This window comes from Aquarana catesbeiana, linkage group LG02 (assembly GCF_042186555.1).
Source record: "Aquarana catesbeiana isolate 2022-GZ linkage group LG02, ASM4218655v1, whole genome shotgun sequence".
Classification (NCBI taxonomy): domain Eukaryota; kingdom Metazoa; phylum Chordata; class Amphibia; order Anura; family Ranidae; genus Aquarana; species Aquarana catesbeiana.
This window is the reverse complement of record NC_133325.1, coordinates 809889871-809907163: the sequence shown is the minus strand read 5'-3', so window position 1 is coordinate 809907163 and position 17293 is coordinate 809889871. Positions and strand designations below refer to the sequence as shown.

General features: G+C 44.0%; 1 protein-coding gene across 1 annotated transcript in view; it reads right to left on the bottom strand.

Annotated features, from left to right (window-relative positions):
* Window positions 1–16378: 16378 nt before the first annotated feature.
* LOC141127819 (uncharacterized) overlaps window positions 16379–17293 on the bottom strand; it is a 28645-nt gene continuing 27730 nt past the window's right edge. The window contains exon 5 of the mRNA XM_073614627.1: window positions 16379–17013. Within this exon, the coding sequence (XP_073470728.1) occupies window positions 16808–17013 (206 nt within the window). The 3' untranslated portion in view covers window positions 16379–16807. The remainder of the gene's footprint in view (window positions 17014–17293) is intronic.

Below are 17293 nucleotides of genomic sequence, written 5' to 3'. Positions count from 1 at the left end.
TGACATTTTGAAGGAAAAAACTCATTTAAAACTACCCGCGGCTATTGCATTGCCGACAATACACATAGAAGTTCATTGATAAAAACGGCATAGGAATTCCCCAAAGGGGAACCCCGAACCAAAATTAAAAAAAAAAAATGACGTGGGAGTCCCCCTAAATTCCATACCAGGCCCTTCAGGTCTGGTATGGATATTATGGGGAACCCCGGCCAAAATTTAAAAAAAAAATGACGTGGGGTTCTCCCTAAATTCCATACCAGACCCTTCAGGTCTGGTATGGATTTTAAGGGGAACCCCGCGCCAAAAAAAAAAAAAAAACGGCGTGGGGTCCCCCCAAAAATCCATACCAGACCCTTATCCGAGCATGCAACCTGGCAGGCCGCAGGAAAAGAGGGGGGGACGAGAGTGCGGCCCCCCCCTCCTGAACCGTACCAGGCCACATGCCCTCAACATTGGGAGGGTGCTTTGGGGTAGCCCCCCAAAACACCTTGTCCCCATGTTGATGAGGACAAGGGCCTCATCCCCACAACCCTGGCCGGTGGTTGTGGGGGTCTGCGGGCGGGGGGCTTATCGGAATCTGGAAGCCCCCTTTAACAAGGGGACCCCCAGATCCCGGCCCCCCCCCTGGTGAAATGGTAAGGGGGTACAAAAGTACCCCTACCATTTCACTAAAAAACTGTCAAAAATGTTAAAAATGACAAGAGACAGTTTTTGACAATTCCTTTATTTAAATGCTTCTTCTTTCTTCTATCTTCCTTCATCTTCTGGTTCTTCTGGTTCTTCTGGCTCTTCTGGTTCTTCCTCCGGCGTTCTCGTCCAGCATCTCCTCCGCGGCATCTTCTATCTTCTTCTCCTCGGGCCACTCCGCACCCATGGCATGGGGGGAGGCTCCCGCTCTTCTCTTCTTCTTTTCTTCTCTTCTTCATTTTCTTCTCCGGGCCGCTCCGCAATCCATGCTGGCATGGAGGGAGGCTCCCGCTGTGTGACGGCGCTCCACGTCTGACAGTTCTTAAATAACGGGGGGGCGGGGCCACCCGGTGACCCCGCCCCCCTCTGACGCACAGTGACTTGACGGGACTTCCCTGTGACGTCACGGGGAATGCCACAGGGAAGTTCTCTTCTTCTCTTCTCTTCTTCTTCATCTTCTTCTCTTCTTCTCTTCTTCTTTTCTTCTCTTCTTCATTTTCTTCTCCGGGCCGCTCCGCACCCATGCTGGCATGGAGGGAGGCTCCCGCTGTGTGACGGCGCTCCTCGTCTGACAGTTCTTAAATAACGGGGGGCGGGGCCACCCGGTGACCCCGCCCTCCTCTGACGCACGGGACATGACGGGACTTCCCTGCGGCATTCCCCGTGATGTCACAGGGAAGTCCCGTCAAGTCACCGTGCGTCAGAGGGGGGCGGGGTCACCGGGTGGCCCCGCCCCCCATTATTTAAGAACTGTCAGACGAGGAGCGCCGTCACACAGCGGGAGCGGAGCGGCCCGGAGAAGAAAATGAAGAAGAGAAGAAGAGAAGAAAAGAAGAAGAGAAGAGAAGAGCGGGAGCCTCCCCCCCATGTCATGGGTGCGGAGCGGCCTGAGGAGAAGAAGATAGAAGACGCCGCGGAGGAGATGCTGGACGAGAACGCCGGAGGAAGAACCAGAAGAGCCAGAAGAACCAGAAGAACCAGAAGATAAAGGAAGATAGAAGAAAGAAGAAGTATTTAAATAAAGGAATTGTCAAAAACTGTCTCTTGTCATTTTTAACATTTTTGACAGTTTTTTAGTGAAATGGTAGGGGTACTTTTGTACCCCCTTACCATTTCACACGGGGGGGCGGGATCTGGGGGTCCCCTTGTTAAAGGGGGCTTCCAGATTCCGATAAGCCCCCCGCCCGCAGACCCCCACAAACACCGGCCAGGGTTGTGGGGATGAGGCCCTTGTCCTCATCAACATGGGGTCAAGGTGTTTTGGGGGGCTACCCCAAAGCACCCTCCCAATGTTGAGGGCATGTGGCCTGGTACGGTTCAGGAGGGGGGGGCCGCACTCTCGTCCCCCCCTCTTTTCCTGCGGCCTGCCAGGTTGCGTGCTCGGATAAGGGTCTGGTATGGATTTTTGGGGGGACCCCACGCCGTTTTTTTTTTTTTTTTTTTTGGTGCGGGGTTCCCCTTAAAATCCATACCAGACCTGTCTGGTATGGAATTTAGGGGGAACCCCACGTCATTTTTTTTTTAAATTTTGGCCGTGGCTCCCCTTAATATCCATACCAGACCTGAAGGGCCTGGTATGGAATTTAGGGGGACTCCCACGTAATTTTTTTTTTTAATTTAGGTTCGGGGTTCCCCTTTGGGGAATTCCCATGCCGTTTTTATCAATGAACTTCTATGAGTATTGTCGGCAATGCAATAGCCGCGGGTAGTTTTAAATGAGTTTTTTCCTTCAAAATGTCATTTTGCTGTCAGACTGTTCTAAACACAGGAAACATGCGCCCCTTTACAGGCATACTATAGACACCCCCCAGGTACGAAATTTAAAGGGATATTACACTTTTATTGTTTGACTTTAAGCATTATTAAAATCACTGCTCCTGAAAAAACGGCCGTTTTTAAAACTTTTTTTTGCATTGATCCATGTCCCCTGGGGCAGGACCCAGGTCCCCAAACACTTTTTATGACAATAACTTGCATATTAGCCTTTAAAATTAGCACTTTTGATTATTCATGTTCGTGTCCCATAGACTTTAACGGTGTTCGCGTGTTCGAACGAACTTTTTTCCTGTTCGCATGTTCTGGTGCGAACCGAACAGGGGGGTGTTCGGCTCATCCCTAATTGAGACAAATACAGGACAATCTTAGAAGAAAACCTGTTATGCCCCGTACACACGGTTGGATTTTCCGATGGAAAATGTCCGATCGGAGCGTGTTGTCGGACATTCCGACCGTGTGTGGGCTTTATCGGACATTTTCCATCGGATTTTCCGAAACACAAAGTTTGAGAGCAGGCTATAAAATTTTTCGACAACAAAATCCGATCACGTCAATTCCGACCGTGTGTGGCCTGTTCCGACGCACAAAGTGCCACGCATGCTCAAAAGAAATTCTGAGACGGAACAGCTCAGTCTGGTAAAATTAGCGTTCGCAATGGACTTTCGTCACGCTGCAATGTAAAAAATGGTTTAATACAGCGCACTCTCTTCTTTATAATGTGAGAAGAATTAAGTAGTTTTGCTGCTTATATTCACACAGACTTCTCTCAAACTTCTTTCTTTATAATTTATCGGGATTCCCTCGATATATTTTGATTTGTCACATCTGACAACATTTTTTTTTTGTTGTTTTTTTTTTTTTTTGGGGGGGTTTGTATTTTTTTCAAGGCTGATCTTTGTTTTCTTTAGTTTTACTCCCTAATATTTTTGTGTGTGTTTTGTGTGTCAAGTTACCGCAACACCATTGATATCTTATATTATTTAATCTCAAGAAGGTTGCTTGGTGTTGGTGTCCCTTGTTAATTTCACATTGTATTTTTGAAATGTACCTGAATCCTCACAAACAAACTGTCCTTTTTGAAGGAAAACACACATAGGCAAGTATAATTGAAACAAAAAATCCTTTATTAAGGGCTCAGAACCAAACAGATAGGGAGGCAACGCTGGAGAAACATCAGAAATTGGCGAAGCCTTGGACCCCCAGGGCAGACATCAATTATTTAACATCAAAATTGGTGGCCTGAGGAGTCCATATGTAAGTGAGTGCAGTCTGGTCCAGAAGTCCCAGAGATCTGGAAAGCAGCAGATGACATCTGTGTCCAAAGGCTGTGGTACTACAAGAGGCTGCATCTTTTGCCAGACCAGACTGGACCCAGGGTCATCACTCTCTGGTCTTCTTTCCACGCTTCCTTCCACGCTGTGGCTCTAGTGTTGGAGATGTGGCAGGAGGAGGAGTAGGACCTGGAGGAGGAGAAGGAGGAGTAGGACCTGGAGGAGGAGTAGTAGGACCTGGAGGAGGAGGAGAACTATGTGTGAGGTCACAAATGTGGGTAGCAGATGTTATTTGGCCCCTCTACCCCTTATTGAGAGCTTCCAAAATTAAGGACTCACACAGGAGTCGTTGGCCCTCCTCCATCTGCAGCATTTTGCAGGCAGTTATGCAAGCAAAGTCCTCCTCCACACTGTGGGGGCTTCTCAGGGCCTCTGTAGCCTTCCAAAAGAGGCCTACGGCAGCCTCCTCCATGTTACTCATCTTCCTGCCACTTTGTCTTTGAAGGTGTAGGGGAGGGACCTGGATATCAGACACACAGATCGTACGTACTACGCACGCGTGTTACGCTTTGTAGACACTGTGCATGCGTGAGACTCCGCCCGCCCCTGACGTTCTTTCTAGTCTATTCCCCGCCCCTGACGTTCTTTCTAGTCTATTCCCCGCCCCTTCTCATTCAGCGCATTGGGGAAGAGCACATGGCGGAGTCAGAGCAGGTTTCTGATATTTACACCAACGAGGAGGAGGAAAGCCCGGAGCCTGAAACGTCCTGATCCAGAAGGAGACGATATAAGGCATCAAATATGTCCTTTGGGGAGATGTTGGAGATGGTCGACATAATGAAGAGGGCCGATTATGATGGAAAGTATGGACCTTACCCCAACCACAATATCAGAAAGGCCAAGATCATGGCGAAAGTGGTCAAAGGTCTGCACCGAAATTTCGGGCTACGACGATCGAAAGATCAGCTCAGGAAGCGGTGGTCGGACCTGAAATTAAGAGAACACGAGCAGTACAGAAAGATCCGGAGAGTGCTGCAATAAAGTAAGTAGTTGTGCTGTGTTCCTATTCTTTTTGTCTTTATTACGTTCGTGCTGCTCCATGTGCCTTTCTTAACTGTTAATCCAGTTTAAAATGTCAACTTTCATGTTCATGGGCACATTATTCGTTCGTATCAAACATTTTTCTTTCGGCCTATAAAACACCATTGTTTGGGCCGTATGCATTTGCCAACATTTTTTAGGGCCTACTTATCTGAAAATAATTTGGTTGTGTAGATGGGTTTGTTAATAGAACGAAATGCAAACTAGATTCTGTGTAAGGAGAGGACACTCAGCAGCTTTTTAGACATCTGGACACTGGAGCACTAGTGTGGGACACAAGAACACACTTTTTATTAGGGGGCCACACAGGTTCTCCAGTGTATACTATAGGGGGGTCTCCATCTGTGAAGCTTGTACAAAACAGGTAAAGTATTAAAGCTTGATAAAGCACACTCAAAATTCTACATCTTGGAACTCAGCCAAAATAGACAATTGTACCCCACTTCCAAGCAATGTTTCATATTTATAGTTCTTCCCTCAAATATCTGTGTGCTAAGTATACGATTTTTTTTTACATAGGGGAGAAAAGACTCGGAGGACACCCCTCATCCGAGGAGACCAGAGACCCCCCACCTCTGGAAGAAGGGGAAATACCCCAAAGACAAGCAGAGCAGGTGGAGGAAGACGTGGTGGAAATTGGCACCACAACAGGTGAGTGTCTGCGACCACAGGCTCAGGTAAGAGATGGATGCCGGCATATTTATAATACATGGTGTGTTTTGTTTCTATCTTTTTAGGTGATCGTGATGTTGTGGATCCAGATCCTTTCACCTCAGAAAGTGCACAGATCCTGATTGGGGAGATCATGGGGTGTAATAGGGACTTGGAAAACATCAAGAAAAACATCAATGATGTTCTTCAAAAAAATAAGAACATCATTGATGTTTTGGGGAGAGTTTAAAACCCCTCCAAATCCCTTTGCTTAATGGTGTACTACAATTTTTACATTTTTTGTCAAATAGTAGAAAAGCCAAATTTTGAAGATGCACACAGTGTGTCAACAAGTGCTATCTGCCATCACGGCAGATCAATGGACGCGTTTTGAGGGTGCAACCCCTTCCTCAATAATAAAGTAACTGAGAGGAAGGGGATGCTCCCCCAAAACACGTCCCTTGATCCCCTGTGATGGCAGGTAGCACATGTTGACATTCGTAAATTTGTGTGCATCTTCAAATTTGGCTTTTCCGGGAGTGACTTCACCCCATCTGAACGCAATATCAAACACAATTCCTAAATACTCATGTCTGATGTTGCCTTCAAGTTCTACCCAATGTGAACTTTGTAAGTTCCAGATTTGTGTCTTTCTTGTTGGTTTTAAACATGCCTGTTTTATCTTAAATGGACATTTCTACTTTTTCTAATGCCACCCCAAAAATTGTTATACAACAAACATGTTGGTTTGTTTTAAAAACCTTTTCTAAATGCACATGTGATTGTGCTGGTATTAAAAAGATTGTTAATCAAGAATGTGTGGATTATTGTCTCAACGTTCCAATACTTTTGTGGTGCTCTAATTGGTGTTTTCTGTGACAATGGGGGTTATTTCCTAAGGGCAAATCCACTTTGCACTACAAGTGCAGTTTCAAGTGCACTTGTAGTGCAAAGTGTCTTTGCCTTTAGTAAATAACACCCAACAATGCTTTGTAAGGTTACACAATCACGCCATTTTCAGGACTCCACACATTTCTGTCATGGTCAGCTAAAACAAACACAAACAGTAAATGTCACCAAAGATTTGCTTAATTATTTTTTTTTTATTTGAAAAAGGTTTCACACATTGTCTGGCATATTGATAGCCCCCCCACCCGCAAAGAATTCAAGGTATCTTAGCCGGACATCACGGGCACTCAGGGAGGGCAAGCCAGGACGGCCACTTTCAAGTGCCGTCAGGGTTGGTTCATTTTGAATTCCAGCCTCAGGCCCAACTGAGCCAGCATAGTTGGCAGAATGTTGCCGTAAAAAGCTGTGTAGAACATAGCATGCCAGGATAATGTGATTCAGTTTGTACTCCGCCATATGTATGGGTGTAAGAAATAGCCGGAACTGGCTGGCCATGATTCCAAACTTGTTCTCCACCACTCTTCTGGCTCTGGCCAGCCGGTAATTAAAAACCCTCTACTCCGGTGTGAGGGTCCTCATCGGGAATAGGGATGAGCCGAACACCCCCCGGTTCGGTTCGCACTAGAACCTGTGAACGGCCCGAAAATTCGCACGAACGTTAGAACCCCATTGACGTCTATGGGACTCGAACGTTCGAAATCAAAAGTGCTCATTTTAAAGGCTAATTTGCATGGTATTGTCCTAAAAAGGGTTTGGGGACCCGGGTCCTGCCCCAGGGGACATGTATCAATGCAAAAAAAACTTTTAAAAACTGCTGTTTTTCAGGAGCAGTGATTTTAATGATGCTTAACCACTTGCCGACCGCCTCACGCCTATATACGTGAACAGAGCGGCACGTTCAGGCAAAATCACGTACCTGGTACGTGATTGCCTTCCCGCGGGCGGGGGATCCGATCGGACCCCCCCCCGGTGCCAGCGGCAGTCGGCATTTGGCTGGGAGCGTTGAGAGACGAGGGGGAGGCCATCCGATCGTGGCCCCCCTCGCGATCGCTCCCAGCCAATGAGAAACATCCCCTGCCTCTGTATAGTACACAGAGGCAGAGGATGTGATGTCATCTCTCCTCGGCTCGGCAGTTTCCGTTCCGTCGCCGAGGAGAGACGACATGTGAGTGAGTGCACAACACTACACAACACAGTAGAACATGCCAGGCACACTAAACACCCCCGATCCCCCCGATCGCCCCCCCCCGATCACCCCCAATCACCCCCCGTCACAAACTGACACCAAGTAGTTTTTTTTTTTTTTTTTTTCCTGATTACTGCATTGGTGTCAGTTTGTGACAGTTAGAAGTGGTAGGGCAGTTAGGGTTAGCCCCCTGTAGGTCTAGGGTACCCCCCTAACCCCCCCAATAAAGTTTTAACTCCTTGATCACCCCCCGTCACCAATGTCACTAAGCGATAATTTTTCTGATCGCTGTATTAGTGTCACTGGTGACGCTAGTTAGGGACGTAAATATTTAGGTTTGCCGTCAGCGTTTTATAGCGACAGGGACCCCCATATACTACCTAATAAATGTTTTAACCCCTTGATTGCCCCCTAGTTAACCCTTTCACCACTGATCACCGTATAACCGTTACGGGTGACGCTGGTTAGTTCGTTTATTTTTTATAGTGTCAGGGCACCCGCCGTTTATTACCTAATAAAGGTTTAGCCCCCTGATCGCCCGGCGGTGATATGCGTCACCCCAAGGCAGCGTCAGATTAGCGCCAGTACTGCTAACACCCACGCGCGCACCATACGCCTCGATCGATCACTGTCACTTACAAAACACTAAACGCATAACTGCAGCGTTCGCGGAGTCAGGCCTGATCCCTGCGATCGCTAACAGTTTTCTTGGTAGCGTTTTGGTGAACTGGCAAGCACCTGCCCCAGGCAGCGTCAGATTAGCGCCAGTACCGCTAACACCCACGCACGCACCGTACACCTCCCTTAGTGGTATAGTATCTGAACGGATCAATATCTGATATCTATACTAGCGTCCCCAGCAGTTTAGGGTTCCCAAAAACGCAGTGTTAGCGGGATCAGCCCAGATACCTGCTAGCACCTGCGTTTTGCCCCTCCACCCGGCCCGGCCCAGCCCACCCAAGTACAGTATCGATTGATCACTGACACTTACAAAACACTAAACGCATAACTGCAGCATTCGCAGAGTCAGGCCTGATCCCTGCGATCGCTAACAGTTTTTTGGTAGCGTTTTGGTGAACTGGCAAGCACCAGCGGCCTAGTACACCCCGGTCATAGTCAAACCAGCACTGCAGTAACACTTGGTGACGTGGCGAGTCCCATAAGTGCAGTTCAAGCTGGTGAGGTGGCAAGCACAAGTAGTGTCCCGCTGCCACCAAGAAGAAGACAAACAGGCCCGTCGTGCCCATAGTGCCCTTCCTGCTGCATTCGCCAATCCTAATTGGGAACCCACCACTTCTGCAGCGCCCGTACTTCCCCCATTCACATCCCCAACCAAATGCAGTCGGCTGCATGAGAGGCATTTTTATGTCCTCCCGAGTACCCCTACCCAACGAACCCCCCAAAAAAGATGTTGTGTCTGCAGCAAGCACGGATATAGGCGTGACACCCGCTATTATTGTCCCTCCTGTCCTGACAATCCTGGTCTTTGCATTGGTGAATGTTTTGAACGCTACCATACACTAGTTGAGTATTAGCATAGGGTACAGCATTGCACAGACTAGACACACTTTCACAGGGTCTCCCAAGATGCCATCGCATTTTGAGGGACCTGAACCTGGAACCGGTTACCGTTATAAATGTTTGTTACAAAAAAAGTGTAAAAAAAAAAAAAAAAAAAAACCACAAACAAAAATAAAAAAAAATAGTTGTCGTTTTATTGTTCTCTCTCTCTCTATTCTCTCTCTATTGTTCTGCTCTTTTTTACTGTGTTCTATTCTGCAATGTTTTATTGTTATTATGTTTTATCATGTTTGTTTTTCAGGTATGCAATTTTTTATACTTTACTGTTTACTGTGCTTTATTGTTAACCATTTTTTTGTCTTCAGGTACGCCATTCACGACTTTGAGTGGTTATACCAGAATGATGCCTGCAGGTTTAGGTATCATCTTGGTATCATTCTTTTCAGCCAGCGGTCGGCTTTCATGTAAAAGCAATCCTAGCGGCTAATTAGCCTCTAGACTGCTTTTACAAGCAGTGGGAGAGAATGCCCCCCCACCGTCTTCCGTGTATTTCTCTGGCTCTCCTGTTTCAACAGGGAACCTGAGAATGCAGCCGGTGATTCAGCCAGCTGACCATAGAGCTGATCAGAGACCAGAGTGGCTCCAAACATCTCTATGGCCTAAGAAACCGGAAGCTACGAGCATTTTATGACTTAGATTTCGTCGGATGTAAACCGTGCCATTGGGAAATTGGGAAAGCATTTTATCACACCGATCTTGGTGTGGTCAGATGCTTTGAGGGCAGAGGAGAGATCTAGGGTCTAATAGACCCCAATTTTTTCAAAAAAAGAGTACCTGTCACTACCTATTGCTATCATAGGGGATATTTACATTCCCTGAGATAACAATAAAAATGATTTAAAAAAAAAAATGAAAGGAACAGTTTAAAAATAGGATAAAAAAGCAAAAAAAAATAAAGAAAAAGAAAAAAAAAAGCACCCCTGTCCCCCCTGCTCTCGCGCTAAGGCGAACGCAAGCGTCGGTCTGGCGTCAAATGTAAACAGCAATTGCACCATGCATGTGAGGTATCACCGCGAACGTCAGATCGAGGGCAGTAATTTTAGCAGTAGACCTCCTCTGTAAATCTAAAGTGGTAACCTGTAAAGGCTTTTAAAGGCTTTTAAAAATGTATTAATTTTGTTGCCACTGCACGTTTGTGCGCAATTTTAAAGCATGTCATGTTTGGTATCCATGTACTTGGCCTAAGATCATCTTTTTTATTTCATCAAACATTTGGGCAATATAGTGTGTTTTAGTGTATTAAAATTTTAAAAAGTGTGTTTTTTCCACAAAAAATGCTTTTGAAAAATCGCTGCGCAAATACTGTGTGAAAAAAAAAAAAATGAAACACCCACCATTTTAATCTGTAGGGCATTTGCTTTAAAAAAATATATAATGTTTGGGGGTTCAAAGTAATTTTCTTGCAAAAAAAAATAATTTTTTCATGTAATCAAAAAGTGTCAGAAAGGGCTTTGTCTTCAATTGGTTAGAAGAGTGGGTGATGTGTGACATAAGCTTCTAAATGTTGTGCATAAAATGCCTTGACAGTTCAAAACCCCCCCAAATGACCCCATTTTGGAAAGTAGACACCCCAAGCTATTTGCTGAGAGGCATGTCGAGTCCATGGAATATTTTATATTGTGACACAAGTTGCAGGAAAGAGACAAATTTTTTTTTTTTTTGCACAAAGTTGTCACTAAATGATATATTGCTCAAACATGCCATGGGGATATGTGAAATTACACCCCAAAATACATTCTGTTGCTTCTCCTGAGTATGGGGATACCACATGTGTGGGACTTTTTGGGAGCCTAGCCACGCACAGGACCCCGAAAACCAAGCACCGCCTTCAGGCTTTCTAAGGGCGTAAATTTTTGATTTCACTCTTCACTGCCTATCACAGTTTCGGAGGCCATGGAATGCCCAGGTGGCACAACACCCCCCAAATGACCCCATTTTGGAAAGTAGACACCCCAAGCTATTTGCTGAGAGGTATAGTGAGTATTTTGCAGACCTCACTTTTTGTCACAAAGTTTTGAAAATTGAAAAAAGAAAAACAAAAAATTTTTTTCTGGTCTTTCTTCGTTTTCAAAAACAAATGAGAGCTGCAAAATACTCACCATGCCTCTCAGCAAATAGCTTGGGGTGTCTACTTTCCAAAATGGGGTCATTTGGGGGGGTTTTGTGCCATCTTGGCATTTTATGGCCTTCAAAACTGTGATAGGCAGTGAGGAGTGAAATCAAAAATTTACGCCCTTAGAAATCCTGAAGGCAGTGCTTGGTTTTCGGGGCCCCGTACGCGGCTAGGCTCCCAAAAAGTTCCACACATGTGGTATCTCCGTACTCAGGATAAGCAGCTGAATGTATTTTGGGGTGCAATTCCACATATGCCCATGGCCTGTGTGAGCAATATATCATTTAGTGACAACTTTTTGTACATTTTTTTTTTTTTTGTCATTATTCAATCACTTGGGACAAAAAAAAAATATTCAATGGGCTCAACATGCCTCTCAGCAATTTCCTTGGGGTGTCTACTTTCCAAAATGGGGTCATTTGGGGGGTTTTGTACTGCCCTGCCATTTTAGCACCTCAAGAAACGACATAGGCACTCATAAACTAAAAGCTGTGTAAATTCCAGAAAATGTACCCTAGTTTGTAGACGCTATAACTTTTGCGCAAACCAATAAATATACTCTTATTGCCATTTTTTTTTACCAAAGACATGTGGCCGAATACATTTTGGCCTAAATGTATGACTAAAATTGTGTGTATATTTATATATATATATATATATATATATATATATATATATACACACCTGGGATGCATATATATACACAATACACTGTAACTGCAGCTAACTGACTCGACCTGCCTACTCTATCTAACTTAAATCAAATGACACTGTCTCTCTGTCTGTCTCTCTCTCTCAATGCCGGAACACACTACACAGGGCCGACATGCAGATGGCCTTATATAGTGTGGGGCGTGTACTAAACTCCCTGAGCCATAATTGGCCAAAGCCTCCTTGGCTTTGGCCAATTACGGCTCTCTGTATACACAGCGCTGTGATTGACCCGCATGCTTGGTCAATCATCAGTCAGCAATGCACTCTGATGCCGCAGTGAATTATGGGCCGTGACGCGCCACACGATTTTGGCACGAACGGACCATATATTTCGTAATTCGGCGAACGACCGAACACACGATGTTCAAGTCGAACATGGGTTCGACTCGAACATGAAGCTCATCCCTACTTGTGATACTGACTGACACTCCAGTCCAGGCAGCAGCAGCAGGATCAGAGAGCAAGTGACTCCTGGGGCCCGGCTAACACAGGTGTGTGCTTGCTTGGGGGGAGAGGGGTGATGATTCAAGATCTACTAATACTACAGTAGCATCTATACATGATGGCATTGGCGGCATGGGTGGCATAGGCTGAAGCATATTATGGCAATTTCGGCATGGCATCTTCTCTGCAGGCAGCTGTGCTGCGTGTAGCCAGTGCCACCCATGCCGCCAATGCCATAATGTACTGCAGACAGTGCCACCCATGCCATAATGTATGGTATGGGTGGCATGGGTGGCACTGTCTGCAATACATTATGGCATTGGCAGCATGGGTGTCGCTGTTTGCAGTGGTAAATATCACTTGAAGACAAACCTGCAATTTGTTTCAAGGCAGGGTCTTGGGAGGGGTCAGAGCCTGAAGGAGGGACCAGGGGTAGGGCTGAAGGGGGCCCAGTTGGGCAGGCTGAACGGGGCCCCATGATTTCTATCAGCGTCCCTGACTGTGTACACCACCAGAAAAGTAGTAGCAACTGTAATACGGCTGCACTGTATTTTGTAAACCACCAGAAAAGTAGTAGCAACTGCACTATCCTTGCACTGTATTGTGTACTGTGTACACCACCAGAACAGTAATAGCAACTGCAGGGTTTCTTTGGCCAATCATTGCTCAGGGGGACTAAGACCATGCCCCACACTATATAAGGCTGCTTACACAGCGCCCATATAGTGTGTTATAGTGGACAGAGATAGAGAGATTGAGCTAGATTAGGCAGGCAGGTTAGTTAGTGGCAGTGTATTTGATATATATACACAGTCAGACTAGTGTGTGTGTATATATATATATATATATATATATATATATATATATATATATTCTGCATTCAGCGTAGCCTATATATACAGTGCATTCAGCAGTGTACATTAGATAATACAGTGCAGGCGGTGTACACAGTATATAATACAGTGTAGTGCAGTGTTAAAAAAAATACCCATCAAGTCCGGAAGGCCACCAAGGAGAGGCAGACACTCACAGGCCACTAAAAGAGGGCAAGCAGCATCTGAAATAATATTTATTAGCAGGGACCGTTCCTGCACCCAACAAGAGTAACTGTGAGCGGTTACCGTGTTCTGCCACCACCAACACCTAAGGCCCAATTTTTCAGCAGAGTATATAGTGCAGTCCGTATAGTATATATACTGCAGTTCAGTGTATATATACTGCAGTTCAGAGTATATAGTGCCCTCAGTGTAGTGTGTATATATAATACAGTGCAGAGTGTATAGTGCAGTCTGTATAGTATATATACTGCAGTTCAGAGTATATAGTGCAGTCAGTATAGTTTATATGCTGCAGTTCAGAGTATATAGTACAGTCTGTATAGTGTATATATACTGCAGTTCAGAGTATATAGTGCCCTCAATGTAGTATATATAATACAGTGCAGGGTATATAGTGCAGTGTACAATATATAATATTGTGTATTGAAGTGGTTAAGGGGAGCCCTATGACAGAATTATGAAAAAAACGGCACGGATTCCCCCCATCCATACCAGGCCCTTTTTTTTTTTTTAAATGGCGTGGAGTTCCCCTTAATATCCATACCAAACCCGAAGGGCCTGGTATGGACTGGGGGGGGGAATCCACGCTGTTTTTTAAAATGATTTTTTATGTATATCGCCGGGATCTGGCAATACATTACAGCCATGAGCAATTTTAAATGACATTTTTTCCTTTAGAAATGTAATTTTGCTGCAGTACTTTTCTAAACATGGGAAAAATGTGCTACTTTACAGGCAGAATAAGGGGGCCCCCCAGGCATGATATTTAAAGGAATATTTCCTTTTTATTGTTTCACTTTAAGCATTCTTAAAATCACTGCTCCTGAAAAAACGGCCTTTTTAAAAACTTTTTTCGCATTGATACATGTCCCATGTGGCAGTATTCGGGTCCTCAAACACTTTTTATGGCAATAACTTGCATATAAGCCTTTGAAATGAGCACTTGGATTCTTCACGTTCGTGTCTCATAGACTTTAACGGTGTTCGCACAAATTTTTTGTCTGTTCGCAAGTTCTGGTGCGAACCAAAGCGGGGGGTGTTTGGCTCATCCCTACTGCACATTTCAAAGAAGTGATCCAGTGGGCCATGAGAAAGGTTGTTCTACCTACTTACTTGACTGTTCTTGTCTGTGGTCATGTGGACCCCCTATAGTGAAAAATGCTCTCGCGCTACTATGGATGAGTGAACAAATGAATTGGTGATAAAAATAAATATAAATGCAGCAAAATCTACAGTGTAACACAAAACACCAAACAGTAAATTTAAATTAATAAAGTGATTTCGCGCAAATATTAGTGAATAATGTACAATACATTACCCTATGTGCTTTAGGAGAGTATTTATAATAATTAATTGAAAATAGGGTTGAAATGGGTGATGTGTTAAATACCTATCTAGGATAATACAATCATTATATATAAACAATAAATAAATATTATTCCCGTGTTAACTCACAGTGTTCTTAATAAAGTATTAAATATAATATATAAATAACCTGATGTGAAAAAGATAAAAATAGATATATCCTAGTGGAGCTGCAATAAATAAAAGTCCACTTTCAATGACATACACAACAATGATAAAAAAAAGTCCAATAATTATTGTGGTGGATGGAGGGTGATAAGATTCTGTGGGTAATAAAACACGTGCAGATGATTTTTCCCAGTAATCATGCTGTGGCTCCTTTAACAGTTTGGTCTCCCCGAACTCTTACCTCAATGTTGACTATAACATACAGTCACCACTAGGGGGGTCCCTTGCTTTCCCTGGATCGTGATTATGGTAACTCTGGATGATACATTGTAGCAGTATTCCTTCTCCGAGCCACAGCATGATTACTGGGAAAAATACTAGGATATATCTATTTTTATCTTTTTCACATCAGGTTATTTATATATTATATTTAATACTTTATTAAGAACACTGTGAGTTAACACGGGAATAATATTTATTTATTGTTTATATATAATTATTGTATTATCCTAGATAGGTATTTAACACATCACCCATTTCAACCCTATTTTCAATGAATTATTATAAATACTCTCCTAAAGCACATAGGGTAATGTATTGCACATTATTCACTAATATTTGCGGGAAATCACTTTATTAATTTAAATTTACATGTGGACCCCCTGCAGCTGACCACATGATCCAGAAACATGGAAAAATGATCTTCCACGTGATGGTGAAGGATAGCGATGGCCTTATGGGTTGGAAAATTGCCCCTGTGTCAAAACAAAAGCCACAAATTGATGGAAAAGGGCAATATCCACCAGCTGAAATGGCAGAAGCTGTAAAGTTAAGTCAGCAATTTTACCAAGCTGGTATTGAGATGATGGGTACAAGGTGATCTAGAGGTGTACTTTTCCTTTTGTTCCAGTAGCTGGGACATAGAAACCTGCCTGCTCAAAGCTGGAGATGGCAGGGCATTGATGGCTGAATCTGAGCATGGTTGTAGCCTACACTTGCCCCCATCCATCATGTACTGATACTGAGCTTCACCCCCCCTCCCCCCCAAGAAGTGCTGTAAGGAAAACCTCTGACACTCCTTGAACTACTTTCATCCCTATCCTTTGAGGTTGATGATAGTTAATCTTGTATTGGAGGAGGGGTGGAAATGGAGGAGCTTGAAGTAGCAGAAGAGTAGAGTGGTTCTTTTACTCTCTATTATTAGTCTTTGTAAATTGCAATCAGAACAAAATTTGGATACTTTACTCATCTCTCTTATCCTAGTAGAGATTGTGGTCTCCTCAGGTCAGTCAAAGCTCTTCATGTTTGTTAATGGTTGTCAGGAAGGTGGGAGGATTATCAGGGTGGTATAACAATGAGTTCTAGGGGAAGGAAATTAGATGGAAAGGAGGTGGAACTGACACAGAAGTCGGTATTATTGGTATAAGAATATTTTATTGATAATACAGAAGAAAAAAATAATACGTATGTTAATCAATAATAAAGATCTATTGTATATTATAAGGTGGTTGTCAGATAAAAAGAAACAAAAGCTGCATTTAAAAAATAATATATTGTATATAGAAAGTAAAAAATCAACTGTTGAATAATACGACTAAGCACAAATAAAAGCAGAAAACATTCAGATACAGCCACCAATGGTCACCAATCCTTCATGTCACTTGTCAACTTTGAGCCAGAGACTTAAGCTGGTCCTAGATGGCTCAAATTTCAACCAATGCCTGCTGAATCAGCTGAAATTGGAGAAGTTGGTGGCCCTGAAAGTTTAACTAGTTGGAGTTTCTTTACATACTGTGTGCTTTGTTCTCATACAATTTCCAGGCTGACAATCTGGGGAGATGTTTCAATCCCTGTCATTATAATAAGTTGGTTCCATTTCCATCTCCATCTGATCAGTTCTCCTCATCCTCCTCTCACTCCGATTCTTCTCATTCTTCATCTTCCTCAGGTCATTGACTATAAAGACGAGGAGAACAGTGTAGAGGACAAAGACTGCAATGGGTGACAGGAGGCGACTCCAATCTGACCACAACCCAGACCGACTTTCTCCTAAATGGAGATAATGGGGTACAATGAGAGAGTTGTACAGAATAGTAAATATTATATATGAAATCCAGTCAGATCTTCAGTACAGCAGTGTCAGTATAACAGGACAGAACAAAATATTATAGGGCTGCACCATCTTTAATGCATCTTTTAGGGTGTGCCCCCCAAATCTTTATTAGTATAACAGGTCAGATTATCATCACACAATGACAGCAGGCCGAGTGAGGACATGACTATGTGGGAGAGTCGCCAGCCATTGTTCTATGTTTAACCAGTTGGCTCC